The following is a 13695-nucleotide window of genomic DNA, read 5'->3' on the forward strand; positions in this document are numbered from 1 at the left end:
TCTTAGTTTGAACTGATAATTCCTTCTGGCATAACCTCTGAGTGCCTAAGAATCTCTGCACCTGATAGACAAGCATTATTACTATAATGTCTTTGTTGTACAATTCTCCCTTGGCTTCTCACCTTTTAATCTCTGCACCAGTCATATTAGACAAGAAATCTGTTTTTTTAATGTAAAGAATTAAATTATTCCCCTGATTTAGTATTTATTTGTTTTAAGAATGTATATCCTGCTTTCAATCAAACAGTTCTTGAGGCAATGTATTGTTGAAGGCTTCCACAGAATCACAAGGGTGTTGTGGGTTTTCTGGGTTTTCTGAGGATCCTCTGAAGATGCCAGCCACAGATGCAGGAGAAACATCAGGAGAAAATGCTACTGGAACACAGCCATACAGCCTGGAAAACCCACAACGTCCTAGTTCTTGGGGCAGCTTGCAATTAAAATGAAATCCAAACCACAATAAAAATAAGCATTATCATCAAAATCTTGAAAAATCTACAACAGCAGGAAACTCTATTAAAAATTAGAAAGCCAGCAATGCAAGAAACAAGAGGGATTATATTAATAGCTCTAGACATACAATCAAAAGCAAATATAGAACCAAATTGTACATGGCTCAACATCTGATAAATAACTGAGAGGAAATTTTCCACACGGAGGATGCCACAACTGAGAAGGTCCTGTTCCTAATATTGACCTGTCTATACTCTTTTCCACAAAAAGATGACAGTGAATGTGTATATTAATACGCCAAGCACTAGGACCCCCACAGAGCATTCTAGTACAAAGTTCGAGGAAATGGCGGATTAATATACACATTTACTGACATCTTTTTGTGGAAAAGTGTATACAGCAATATCTTGGAACCTTATTTGATAAGTGGGCACATATAAGAACAGGTAGTTCTTCAGATATCCTGAAAGCACTCATACCTTTATGTTGCTTATAACCTTCTGAATATATATCTCTGGAGGTGAGCACTTCATGGATCTGATGAAGTAAGCTCTAACCCACAAAACTGTCTGCTGGAATAAATTTTGATAGAGTTCAAAGTGCCACTGGTCTTTGGTTTAATTTGTTGTCTCTTTTTATGCTGGGGTGAGTTTTTAATACTGTCTTTTAGTTAATATCTTTTGTCGTTTTGCTTTTATTATTTTTATTTTGTAAACTGCCTTACACAAATGCCTTACACAAATACCTGAAGAGGTAGTATTAAAATTTATAAATAGTTTCTGAGTAACAATGTACAGATCGTGAAACTGTAATTTTGAAGTGAGATTATTTCAAAATAAATAAGTATATACTGGTAATCATAATTTTGATTAATTTTTATTTAGTTGATTTTGATTTCAGATATTTTCAATATGATAAGTAGCCTCTTCAGATAATTCTGGATATCTTTGAGGTGTTCACCATTAGATAATGGGCGGCCCAGTCGGGGGGAGGGGGGGGACTTGGAAAATTGGTTCAGATGTGTGCTGATATGGTTGCCCCCATCACCAAGGCAAGTGGCAAAGGGGGCAAAGAGGGTGGTGAGCAAGCAGTGCACAGCTTGGAAGCAACCAACCCATAAGTGTGCTGAGGCCTCAAAGCTGCACCAATCAAAACCTGATCATTGGGAAAAGGTAGGGGCATTCCTGGGGTGCGGAACCAACCATAGTTAGCTTCCACTGGGCTTTCAGCTTGGGAAAGCCCTCGGCATAGCCCAAGTCTGTTTTGGGCTATAGTGTGCTGTCAAGGAGCCAGGGTTTTTCTTTTTTTACATGCCACCTGGAAGAAAGCCCTCTGGAGGTGGTGTGGTTGCAGTGCTGTCTCCAGCTGCTGGAGCCTTCAGATTGGGCTGTAAATCACTGAGCATTCCAGTTACATTATCATCAAGTCTGATTCACCAGTTTTCATGAACTAGAAGAAAGCTTGGAAGATTAGCCTGGTCACAGGAAAACTTCATAGCTAAACAGGTTTAAACAATAACAACAAAACCAAGCAGGACAACGAATATTCTAAATTCTGGAAGATACCCTGGACAAAGGTATGTATAGAATAGGGCCGTGATGGCGAACCTATGGCACGGGTGCCCAAGGCGGCACTCAGAGCCATCTCTGTTGGCACTCATGCCATCATCTCCCCCTCCCCCTTCCTCCCTCGCCCAGCCAGAGGCAGCTGCCAGCAGATGCGTTAGGAGTCACGCTGCACAGGTTGGCCATGCACAAGGCTCTCTGCCGGTTGGCGCTGAGCTTCAGAGAGGTCCTCTTGAGTCGACCTGATTTGCTGTAAGTACCATCTACCGCCCCACAAGTACCCCCCTCCCCCACAAAGCTTGAGAGACTGGAGGCTGGCACGCTTTTCTTGGCGTGTAACTTTTGGGACCAAACTAAAACTTTGGGGGTAGGATTAAAAAGCAGCAGTCCGGGTGAGGGGCTTCCATTGGGAGGAGTGAGTCTGCTAAGAGCAGGGCAGGCGCAGTGGTGGGTTTCAGGCAGTCGCCCCAATTGGAGTGAATTGTTTGTTAAGGGCCTCCCCTCCCCTGGGAGAGAGAATGATGGGGCTTTTAGTGCCTGGGAGCCCAGGGTGGGGAGGAGAGAACTTGCAAGGTCCCTAAACTCACAACGCCAATCCAGTTCCCACAGGATCTAAGCAAAAGTACAAAAGACAAAAGGCACTTCACACCAGTAAGTTAATTGAGCCAGGCTCCCCTGACCTAATCCTGGCAGGAAAGGGAGAGGAGCATCCCTTACCACCCCTGAGCATCTCATCCCCACCCCCCCTTGTCAGATTAGGGCCATTCTGACAGAGGCAAATGTGGGACAGAGAGGTCCATTTCACAATATTCTCCATGCTTTTACTACTACTGTTCCTAAGTTCCATTTTTTGTGGGAAGTCAAGTGCTGTGATGACATGGGAAAGAAAAACCGCAGACCAGATGGCTGCGCCACAAACTTAGCGTTCCTGAAGTTATCACACCCCCCTCAAGCATCAAACATTCTTGCTTAGGATTGCCTTCCTTGATTGCCTTCCTTTTTTACTTTTATTTTGTGGTGGTGGGGTTATTGGGTTTCAGAAAGCGAAAGTTTTACTTCCCTCTCCCCCCCCACCCCCCCCCCTTCCTCTGCCAGGCCCCCAGTGTGATGACAGTGTAATTATTTCAGGGAGATTATTAGCATTAAACTTCAGACTTAGTTTTGGGGAAGCAGTGTAGGTAACCATGTTAAGCGCTGTTAAACCCCACTGATTTTCGTGGCAAGAACTGGGAGTAAGCTTGGTTGCTGGCAATGGGGCTTGCTTCTGAGTAAACCTCCTAGGGTTGTGATTCACCCATTTGAAGCGTTGCACGGTTGCTTCAAAGCAAAGCCACTGACTACCACCAAGCTTACTCCCAAGTAACACACACCTTGGAGCCAACCTTTTTTCCAAACTAAAACCTCAGTATTCAGGTTAAATTGCCGTGTTGGCACTTCGCAATAAATAAGTGAGTTTTGGGTTGCAGTTTGGGCACTCAGTCTCGAAAAGGTTTGCCATCACTGGAATAGGGTCTGGAATCAGGAAGAAAAATGGTAATGAAATTGGCTGATTATGAACAGAAGAACGATTTCTAGTATTTGCGAGGATGGAAGTCAAACAAAGGTTCAGCAAGGGGAACAACCTAGGTCTGGAGGATGTGAATGTTGGCTGCACAACTTGATGGTGGAGCGTGGTGGGGTGTCTCTTTGCCTCCACCTGTTCTCTACATGTACATTTGTTGTAAATATATGTACCTACCTCCGTTTCTCCAAGTGGTGAAAAATCCCAGAGGCAGTTTTGTTTCATTTAGGAGTTCCTGAACAAAAACATCAGCCCTCCCAAGACAATCATCCATATGAGCAACCATCCTTGCAAAGTTCTTAGTTCTGACATAGCAAAAGCTGAAACATGAAGTTACTCTTGGCATGTCTGAAGAGTATTCATGCTCCTCCCTTCCAGAAGCTTTAAGGGTTCTGTTGAATATTCCCCTTCCCTTTAAAAATGCATTTAAATTTCCAGTTTTAAAGGCACAATTCCTTTGGGAAGTAGGAAGTACAGGGATGGGGAATAGGTGGTCAAATACTCTGGGGTAAAAAATAGGAACAGACATCAATGTCTGAGCCCTTTGGGGATAGGGCGGTATACTAAATTTAATAAATAATAATAATAATAATAATAATAATAATAATAATAATAATAATAATAATAATAATAATAATAATAATAAAATAATAAAATAATAATAATAATGTAAGGAAGACAATAAACATTGGGAAACCAAATGGATGAGATATACTCATATTTACCCCTGAGCAGAATTGTATCACAGACTTCTGGTAAGGAGCACCTAGTATGGATGGTTTCCTCATCCAAAAGAAACCATGGGAAACACTTAGGAAACAAACACTGCCTCTGGGATTTTTCACCACTTGGGGAAATGGAGGCAGGTACATATATTTACAACAAATGTACATGTAGAGAACAGGTGGAGGCAAAGAGACACTCCTAAAAGACTGCAGAGCTGCTACTACAGAGTACATCCTTAGAGAGATCCTTGACCCCTCTGTTCAGTTCACAGCTCTTTAACTTTCACTTATCTGCCAAATTTGGGAAGATGGCTTAATTGGGCAATAGATCCCATTCCTGAGAATTTAATCCCTAGCAGGCTAGGGAAAATGGAAGTTTGGATTGTATTTACAATGAATCCAATGGATATCGTTATGAAATTATATAAAAGCTCTGAGAATACAATGTAGCAAAAAGCTGACCAGATTTGCCTCCAAAAAGGGCAAGTACTACTGTAGCAGCTCAAGCTAGTTAAAAGTACTACCAGCCATAGCTAATACCTGGATATTCAATGGTAACTTGAGAAGCCAATTTTCACTCTCAAACAATGAACCACTTCCATAAAAGGGAGTGTGACCCTATCAAAGACAAACACACCTCCCAGAACTGGAGTCACAGGATTTTCAAAAGAGGCTATCATACCTCAAGCAGAAGAAAACAATAGGTTTTCATTCAGAATGGGGGCAGAGGCTTTGCTGAGGGAAATTCTGGTAGGCTATTGCCCTAAGCTCCACTCACTCCTGGAATGGAACATAGGATGAAACTAGGAGCCCCTGTGCCTCCCCACGGACACTGAAGCACTTGCTTGGTCCTATGGCAGCAGAACTAATTCTCCTCCTTGCTGGCCTCATTACACTTAGGCTACTGAGGAGGAACATGGATACTATGATGTACCTTTACTGAAACTTTTGCCCTCATTAAAGAGAAGCTGTTAGCAATGGACTATCAACAACTGCAGAGCTTGGCAAATAAATCTTGTTCACCAACAAATATGTCAATTCCTTTCACGCAGGGATACCCAGCCTATTATATTACAGCGCTCACAAATCCCATACACAGGAGAGCCTATATGCTGGCGAGATTTAACATCATGCCATCTCTGCTACATAGAGGAAGACTTAAAGGTCTTCCAAGCGATAAGAGGTTCTGTACCTATAGCATAGGACAACTGGATTCCATCCCACACATTCTCCTGAACTGCTTATTATACCAAGAACTCCGATCCAGCCTGTTATCCCAAGCTATAGACCCTATGATTGATTATACCGAATCAGATAAAGTAGTTATGCTTTTAAATTGTCAGGATTTCCCACTGTTGCCTTATAGTGCCAAAGTTTTTGTCAGAAGTTTGTAAACTGAATGTATGACAAACGCGAAGTTTTTTACTATTCACTTTTTAACTGGAACTGTATTTTTATACTATTGTGTATATGCCAATAAAGGCTTATTGAATTGGATTCTATGATGTTCAGTTTTGCCCTGTGCTGGCCCAGGCATGGTGCCGCTAATAAGGAGGATGGGTACAACACTCGCTGGCTTTGTCCTTCCCAGCATGGCTGTGATGTTGCCAGAGAGGAGGAGCATGGCATTACATTTATTCCTTTTTGCCCACCTCAAGGTGGCCCATTTGGTCAGTAGCAGGATGGGCACAGAGCATCTTCTTTCACTCTGTGCCAGCTTAGGTGTGTTGTGTCTTGAGACCACAAGCTTGGCAATGCCTGCATTTGACCCACTGGCTTGCCCAAGGTGCAGCGAGTAAGGAGGAACATTGTGGCACTTCCTTTTCCCTATCTGGCTCTGTGGCACTTCATGAGCTAAGGGAGGTATGGTTGAAGGAAGGGATGTGGACCTTTTCCAGGCTTATTTTTGGCCTCTGCCCTGACATCTACCAGGATGCTCAACAGCACCTGCATCCCACATCCCAGGGAAAAGAGTGAAATCAATGCATAATGATGTCACAGTGAGGTTAACCACACCTCATTACTGTGATGTAATGAGGTTCTCATATTCCGTTTGTTACATAAGACAATATTAGCACAATATTACATCTTTTCAGGATTCATCTTATGTGAAGAGCAGAAGCAAGGACAGAAGCATAGTAATGGTAGGATTGATTTCTCTAAAATATTCAGATGGTCATATTCATTTGGTTAAATATACTTGGCTGGATCCATAATTGATGGCTGGATCCATAAGAAATAAGTTTCTTTCAGTTCCCTCTTCCCACCTCCCCATGACATTCTTTGGGGTTCCCTATCCACTAGGAGCAGCATTTAGTAGGCTGCAGCAGGACTGGGAAAGCAGGGAAGTTCCTGTCTGCTATTGAAAATTTAAGTCTGCATTCCAACTATTAAGATTATAAAAGCCACAACATGATTTGTGTATATAACAGACATTGTGTGTACTTGCCCTAGCAGATATTTCTGGCTATAAGTGTTCTTCCTATCAGTCACTTCCCTTCAACATGGTAAGGCTGGCATGCTGGTTTTTTGCTGTATTTTTGTGTATTTCAGTTCTATAAAGCAGTGATCAGTATCTCAGTATCACAATTCACTGCTATGCAACAGCAGCCATTGCATGACTCGCCTTGGGCACACACTACCATGCAATTTGCACAATGCACTCAATGGTTACCAGATGACTTAATGTCATGCAACTTGCCCAGGCCCAATGACTAAGCTTTCTCACAACTTGTGTAACTTGTTCACCACACAACTCACCTCAGCAATGAGCTGCCACACAACTTTTGCAACTTGACTGGACTTTTCCCAGGGACCAGCTGGCAGAGTGAGGAAAAGAGGGAAAATGGGAGCCAGTATGGTGGTGTGGTCAGACTGGGATCTAGGAGGCCCAGTTCAAATTCCTACTCTGCTATGGAAGCTTGTTGGGTGACCTGGGATTAATCACTCTCTCTTCCTCAGCCTGATTTACTTTACAGGGTTTCTTATAAGCAGAGGCATAGCTAGGGAAAATGGATCCCAAGGCAAAATCTGAGTTTTCCACCCCACCCCTCCATACAGGTGGCCTCCTCCTCCCCGATGATGGTGGGAGAAATGGGGTGGTTAGGGGTTAGGGAGGGTAGGGATTGGAGAAAGTGGCAAGGAATTGCTAGGGATGGGGGAGATGAGAAGGGATGGCTAGGGAGGGGTTGGAGAGGGGGTCAAGGGGTGGGGGAAATGGGAAGGGGTGGGGAGGGGTGGCTAGGGGTTGGAGAGGGTGTCAAGGGGTGGCTAGGGGTGGGGGAAAATGTCATGGGGTGGATAGGGGTGGGGGGAAATGGCAAGGGTTGGGGGTGGCTCTTGCCAGGCCCTCTGCGCCCCAGGGAGATTGAAGGGGGGTGGGAAGGGGCTAGCTCCCACCAGGGTCAGAGAGAGCTTCCCCACCTCCACTCACCCCGAAGCTCCCTGTGCCACGAGGCAGGGAAGCTCTCGCCAGGCTCTCAGCAGCCCAGTGAGCTTTGGGGTGAGCAGAAATGGGGAAGCTCTCGCCAAGCCCAGTGGGAGCTGCCCCACCCCACCCCCCTTCAAGCTTCCCAGGCCGCAGGAGGCCTGGAGAAAGTGCCCCCCATTGCAACTCAAGCCAGGCTGCGGAGAATCCGGTGAGAGCTTCCCCACCTCGCCCCCCTTCAAACTCCTCAGACCGCAGAATGCCCAGAGAAAGCGCCCCCCCATCCCAACTCAAGCTGGGCTGCCGAGAATCTGGCTCAAGCTTCTCTGCCCCACAGCACCCCCACCCTGCGCCCCACTTACCTTAGGTGGCGGCGGTCCTGGGCAGCCTACTGAGGCCTGGCAGGGCAGGACCAAGGGGAGCCAGCCGGTGGCCCCGCCAGGCTGCTCCTTCACACTGCGGACGCTCCACCCTGTGAAGGAGCAGCCTGGAGGGCCAGGCCAGGCCGAAGGGGGAAGGAGGAGGGGTGTGGGGGCAAATAAGAAAAAAAGATTACTGAACGTGACTGAATGTCGGCCCACCCAGGGCAAAAGTCCCCATATATCCCTGTGGAAGCTCCTTCTCTGTTTATAAAGTGGAGAGACCCCAGTGGAGAAAACAGCAGAGTATAAATGAAGTAAATAAATAAAGCAGAAGATAGGGGAGCAGATAAAAGTCAAGTTGGGGGGTGGTGGGAAGGAGAAAAAGAAGCAGGGAAAGCTGAGAGAATATGGAGGTTCCCTGGAAGAGGGAAAGAGGAAATAATGTAAGGAAGAATGTATGTGGGAAGGTGAGGTGACCCCCCACAAGTCCATGTGGGTTTCCCGCTTGCCATTCTAAATTTCATGCTGGCTAACAAAGTTTCCTCATCTACTTCTCAAAGCAGGTAGACTGTTTTGATACCCAATAGCTGCAGATAGGAGGACATTGGTATACGATGCAGAATCAGCATGAAAACTATCTGTATTTAAGGAACTTGTATGTTTTAAAATGTTTTCCTGCATGTAGCTACATTTGGTGCCTACCGTTTCCCTGAAAGATGAACTGTAGAGCCGAAAAACGTCGTCTGGGACTCTTTTCTGTAAGTCTTTGTTAGTTTTTTGCAGACATTTGGTGTACAACCACAGCTTATTTCCATAGTGAGAAAATGGGTACTACTATATTCTTTAATCAAGATGCCTCTGGAACTGAGCACAGTGCACCAGAATTTACTGTAGAGACTATGAAAGTCTACATCAGAGTTTTCCAGTGCCAGCCTTCCTTTTCTCCACTGAGCAAAGCCTGCCCACCTGGTTACAGAGAACTTTTAGGCAACTTGTCAGGCACAGAAGTTAATTCACAGCCATCTCATCCAAAGCTTATGAAATTCTGTTATCATTGTCATCCCTGGCAGTTAACCCTTTGAAAGCTTTCCTAAATATATTAGAACATTCCAACACCACAATGACAACTATGTTTGATTTTGATAGGAAAAGAAGAACTAAAGAATCCACTGATAGCCTCATCATGGGACAGTTTTTCCACACTCTTCACAGGATTAAGAAAAATGATACCGAACTGGAGTTGTGGTCAATCAACAAATCTGATTTCTACAGGGAATTTCGGACAGTTGCCAACATAGGCATGCCATTCTGCATTTTAGGATTAATTGGGAATGGAATTCTCTTCTGGCTTATCTGCTGCACCATCAAGAAGTCAAGATTCACTGTATATTTTGCAAACGTAGCAGCTGGTGATTTTATTATACTCCTCCACTATTTTGTTGCCTACCTTCTAATTTTTTTGCCAGCTCGCTCTCATTTTTACAGGCATCTAGTAAAACTCATATCATTACTATTTGGATCTGATGGCAATGTCTATTTTTTAACTGTGATCAGTGCTGAAAGGTATATCATGGTCATTTCCCCAGCCTGGCCTCAACCTCACCGGCCGAAGCATCTCACAGCCATTCTAGTTGTCAGCCTTTGGACCTTGTCCTGCCTACTGACAACAATAGAATATTTTCTTTGCCATCCAAAATACTTGCCATCCCACATCATTGGATTTTTATACTGTCATACTGCAATAGTACTCCAATATATCATCGACAACATAGTATTTCTTCCTGTATTGCTCTTTTGCATCCTGGGTCTTTTCATCAAAATACAAAAAAGGCCACCACAAAACGTTATAGCAAGGCTTGATATCAGCATTATGGCCGTAGTTTTTCTGCATTTTACACTCTGTACAATTCTTAATTTAACTGTTTTTGCTAATTATTTGGTTGCATTTATGCCTAGCTCAAAATACCGTAGAGCTTCTCTGATACTTGACTGTGTGGACAGCGTTGTCAATCCTTTTGTATTCCTTTTTGTTGGCTACTGGAAGAAGAAGGGCCAGGTGGCCTTTCATGTGCTTATTGAGAGAAGTTTTGAGGAAGAATCTAACAGTAGCCTGGAAACACAACCAGACCAAGAGCAGGCCTGAATGTGTCTGGACACCCAGATGCCAATTAGAAAGGCAACACTAAAAAAAGAAAAAAAGAATCAACTACAAATTGTAGCTTCAGAATAAATGTATATTACCGGTTACTTCATTTCACTGTTCATTCCTGTGTTGCCCTTGGGGGAAGAATTAAGGTGTTGGTAAGATGAACTGAGGCACAGCTGATAGAAGAGGTGTGAACATGTGAGGTTTGCATAGATCTTTGCATGTGGGGACAGCAGTGATTGGACCACTGCAGATAGAGGCTGACAAGTTGATGTATTTAATAAGGAAGGACCTACAAGTGGGATGAAGGGAACCTCCAGGAAAAAACAAATCTCCCTCTTAGGAGGAGGGCACCTCATGGCCAGGCAGCATTTGTGCCCTGAGGCAGACCAAAGGGAATTCTCCTCCCACCTCCACCTTTGGGGATGATGAGGACCCTCCGGGAGTTACCTCGTACATAGATTATGGAGGCAGATTCTTGATGAGCACCTGTCAACCTGTTCTCCCTTCCAAGACCAGAGGAAGATGAGGGTAGCAGAATCATTGTTCAAAGAGGGAGAAAAGGAAAAAGAAGTGGTCACCAACCAGATATTCAGCAGTTGGTTGGCAGGATACACAGTATTTATGGAGGTGATTCAGTTAGCTTACCCTAACTGCAGTTGGCACCTCACCAACCACTTGGCTTCATACTTGCACCCTAGGAGGAGACATGTCAGCCACTGAATATGAGGCATTTTGTAAGCATGCATGTCATCAGTGGAACCTCATCAGTGATAAGCTTTGGTTGGTGTTGCTGGGCCTCACATCAGAGGAAAGTTTGAACCAGCCAGGGTAGCCTGTTGGGGGTCCACGATGGACTTGTCCCACAGAATCTGCTGAAAGTTTAACAACGTAAAAGGCAGACATTAAATATAAGTTCAAACAAATTGCGAGTTCTTTGGCCCTTACCCCGGATAGTCCCACCTGCCCAATCTCAATAGTTAGCTGCCCTTTTGAAACAACCTGTCTCTAACGCAGCAGGGGGCCCCCTCACGTGATCTAGTGGGGGGCACTCGGGGTCAATTGACAGACCACTAATTTGGGTAACAACACCACAAGAGTCAAAGAACTAATGGACAATGGGACTCTGAAGCAATTTAATCAGGACTGTTCTTTCTCGAGGAATTTTGTATGGAGAATAGAATCCAAAAAAGTCTAGCTTTCACACCAAAAGAAAACTATTTCAGACATCATGAGTACAGAGAGGCATCAACATGTTTAATTCTCAACATGGCCCCATCTGTGGATATTTTTATCTGGACAGTGGAGTCATGGACAGGGTTATAGAAGGTTCCTCATGTTCTTTCTACAAACCTGAGAAAGCCATAGGTTTGCAGAAAAAATTGAAATCTAAAAATAAACACTGGAGGATTAACCCCCCTAAAAATAATAAGTGCATTTAGCTTTAAGAAATGAATGCCTCAGTTTGCTTTACCAGAACAGTTTGTACCATCTACAGGGACGGAGATGTGTGTTAAATGACCCCAGCTGCAATGGCGGGGGGAGGGTGCAAAATTGCCCCCCTCCTCCCCCACGCTGACCTGGAAGAGCTGGGTCGGCATGAGGGAGGCCCCTAAAGACAGAGCCAGCCTGCTGCCACAGCGTCTGTCCGAGCCGACTCCTTCCCTCCCCAGGACCTCAGAGGCGGGGCTCGGGGGTGGCTCAGATGGGCACACGGCAGCAGGCCAGCTTCTGGGCCACCCGCCCACCGCTGTTGCCCTGCTCCTCACCTCCCTGCAGAGCCTGGGGAGGGCAGGAGGTGGCCTGAAGGGTGGTGATGGGGGCGCCTGGAGCAGGTGTTGTCCCCGGATACCATTTCCCCCCAATATGCCTCTGATTCCAGCCTTGATTTTTGTCAGTAACAGCCAGAACGAGAGGGCAGGGCCCTTTCCATCGCTGCTTTGCCATTTGAGAGCAGATTCATTGGGATCATCAGCCCGACCAGCAACCACCAGATGACTTCTTCAATGCAATCTGTATGACTCATTCATGCCCTTCTGCTTGCTGCTATTCAGTAGAAGTGATCCCCCTCCCAAACACCAGTATGAGTAGTGGTTTGACTAGGATATGGAAGATTCAGATTCTGATATGGGAGCTCCCTAGATAACCTTGGGCCAGACACCCACTCTGCCTAACCAGCTTCACAGGGTTGTAAAATACAATGTAGGAGAAATATATAAACTACTTTGGGTCCCCATTAAGAAGAAACATGGGGTATAAATGAAGTAAATATATAATAAATATAGCTAAAGAATAAGGAAGCAGATAAATGAAATGTTAGTTGGCTGGGAAAAGAAGGAAGAAAGGAGAGGAGAGGAAATATTGACGCTACCAGGAAAACAGAAAAAGGAAATAGTATGGGGTAGGGGATACAAGGTCCCCCCCCCCCCAAAAAAAAAACCTTGCACGTTCCACTACGCAACTGGACAAATGGATGACACTGTACAGTGGCTGGAGGAAAAGCTGAAGTCACAAGACACAAGATAAAGAGACAAGATAAAGAGAGAAGGAGGGAAGGACAGGGGTGATGCTATGGGGAGTTTCAGGGAAGGAAAAGAGGAAACAGTAGAGAAGGAGAAGACAAGATGTCCCCATGCACATTCTTCTGGATGCCCCATTTGCCTTTTACTAAACTTATGATCCTCAGAACTAGACCAGGCACAAGTGATTGGGGGAAAGCTTGTGTGGCCAACATAATTTCATGTAGCACTGATTTATTTACAAGCATGGGAAAACATGGCTACACCAGCCCTTACACAATGCTTGAAAAGCAGGGGAGAAATAGGAAGGAATAAGGATACCCACTGCTAGAAAATCAGCATAAGAAGCAAGCACACTGTTTCCTGTTACCACACCGCTCCAGTATAGAGATCTACTTGGTATTGTATGTCAATTCGCAGTATTCTATCAAATTCTTTGCTACAGAGAGGCCCACAGCCCCCTCCTTGGCAACTGCTCCCTCCTGATTTACCCCTGCCTGACTTACCTTCAACAGAAAGAACTGTAGGGTAAAAAGGAACTATTTGTTTACTGATTTATTCAATTTCTAAGCCACCCTTCCCCAAGGGTACAGGGCAGCTTACAGCGATTAATAAAACATATCCAATAAAATCAAAAAACTAATTCCAATAAAACCTTGGCACCTCTTAAAATTTGAGGGAACCATCCCCCACACTGCTCAATCATGCTGAGGTGGGTAAAGGAAGGAACAGCTCTGTCTTACGGGCCTTGCAAAATTGAAATAAATCTCACAGGGCCCTGATCTCACTCAGCAGAGCATTCCACCAGGCAGGGGATAGGACTGAGTAAGCCCCGGTCAAGGACAGCCAGACAAATTGGGGACTAGGGACCACCAGTAAGTTGTTTGCTGAGTGCAAGGCTCTTGTGGGAATGCTTGGGAAGAGGCAGTCTCATAGG

General features: G+C 44.9%; 1 protein-coding gene across 1 annotated transcript; it reads left to right on the plus strand.

The window, feature by feature from the left end:
• Nucleotides 1-7890: 7890 nt before the first annotated feature.
• LOC125439559 (proto-oncogene Mas-like) lies at nt 7891-10331 on the plus strand. Its single transcript, XM_048508658.1, has 2 exons — nt 7891-8851; nt 9240-10331. The coding sequence occupies exon 2, from the start codon at nt 9277-9279 to the stop codon at nt 10234-10236; it is 960 nt and encodes a 319-aa protein (XP_048364615.1). The 5' UTR covers nt 7891-8851; nt 9240-9276; the 3' UTR covers nt 10237-10331.
• The last annotated feature ends 3364 nt before the right edge of the window (nt 10332-13695 follow it).

Source organism: Sphaerodactylus townsendi, linkage group LG01 (assembly GCF_021028975.2).
Source record: "Sphaerodactylus townsendi isolate TG3544 linkage group LG01, MPM_Stown_v2.3, whole genome shotgun sequence".
Taxonomy (NCBI): Eukaryota; Metazoa; Chordata; class Lepidosauria; order Squamata; family Sphaerodactylidae; genus Sphaerodactylus; species Sphaerodactylus townsendi.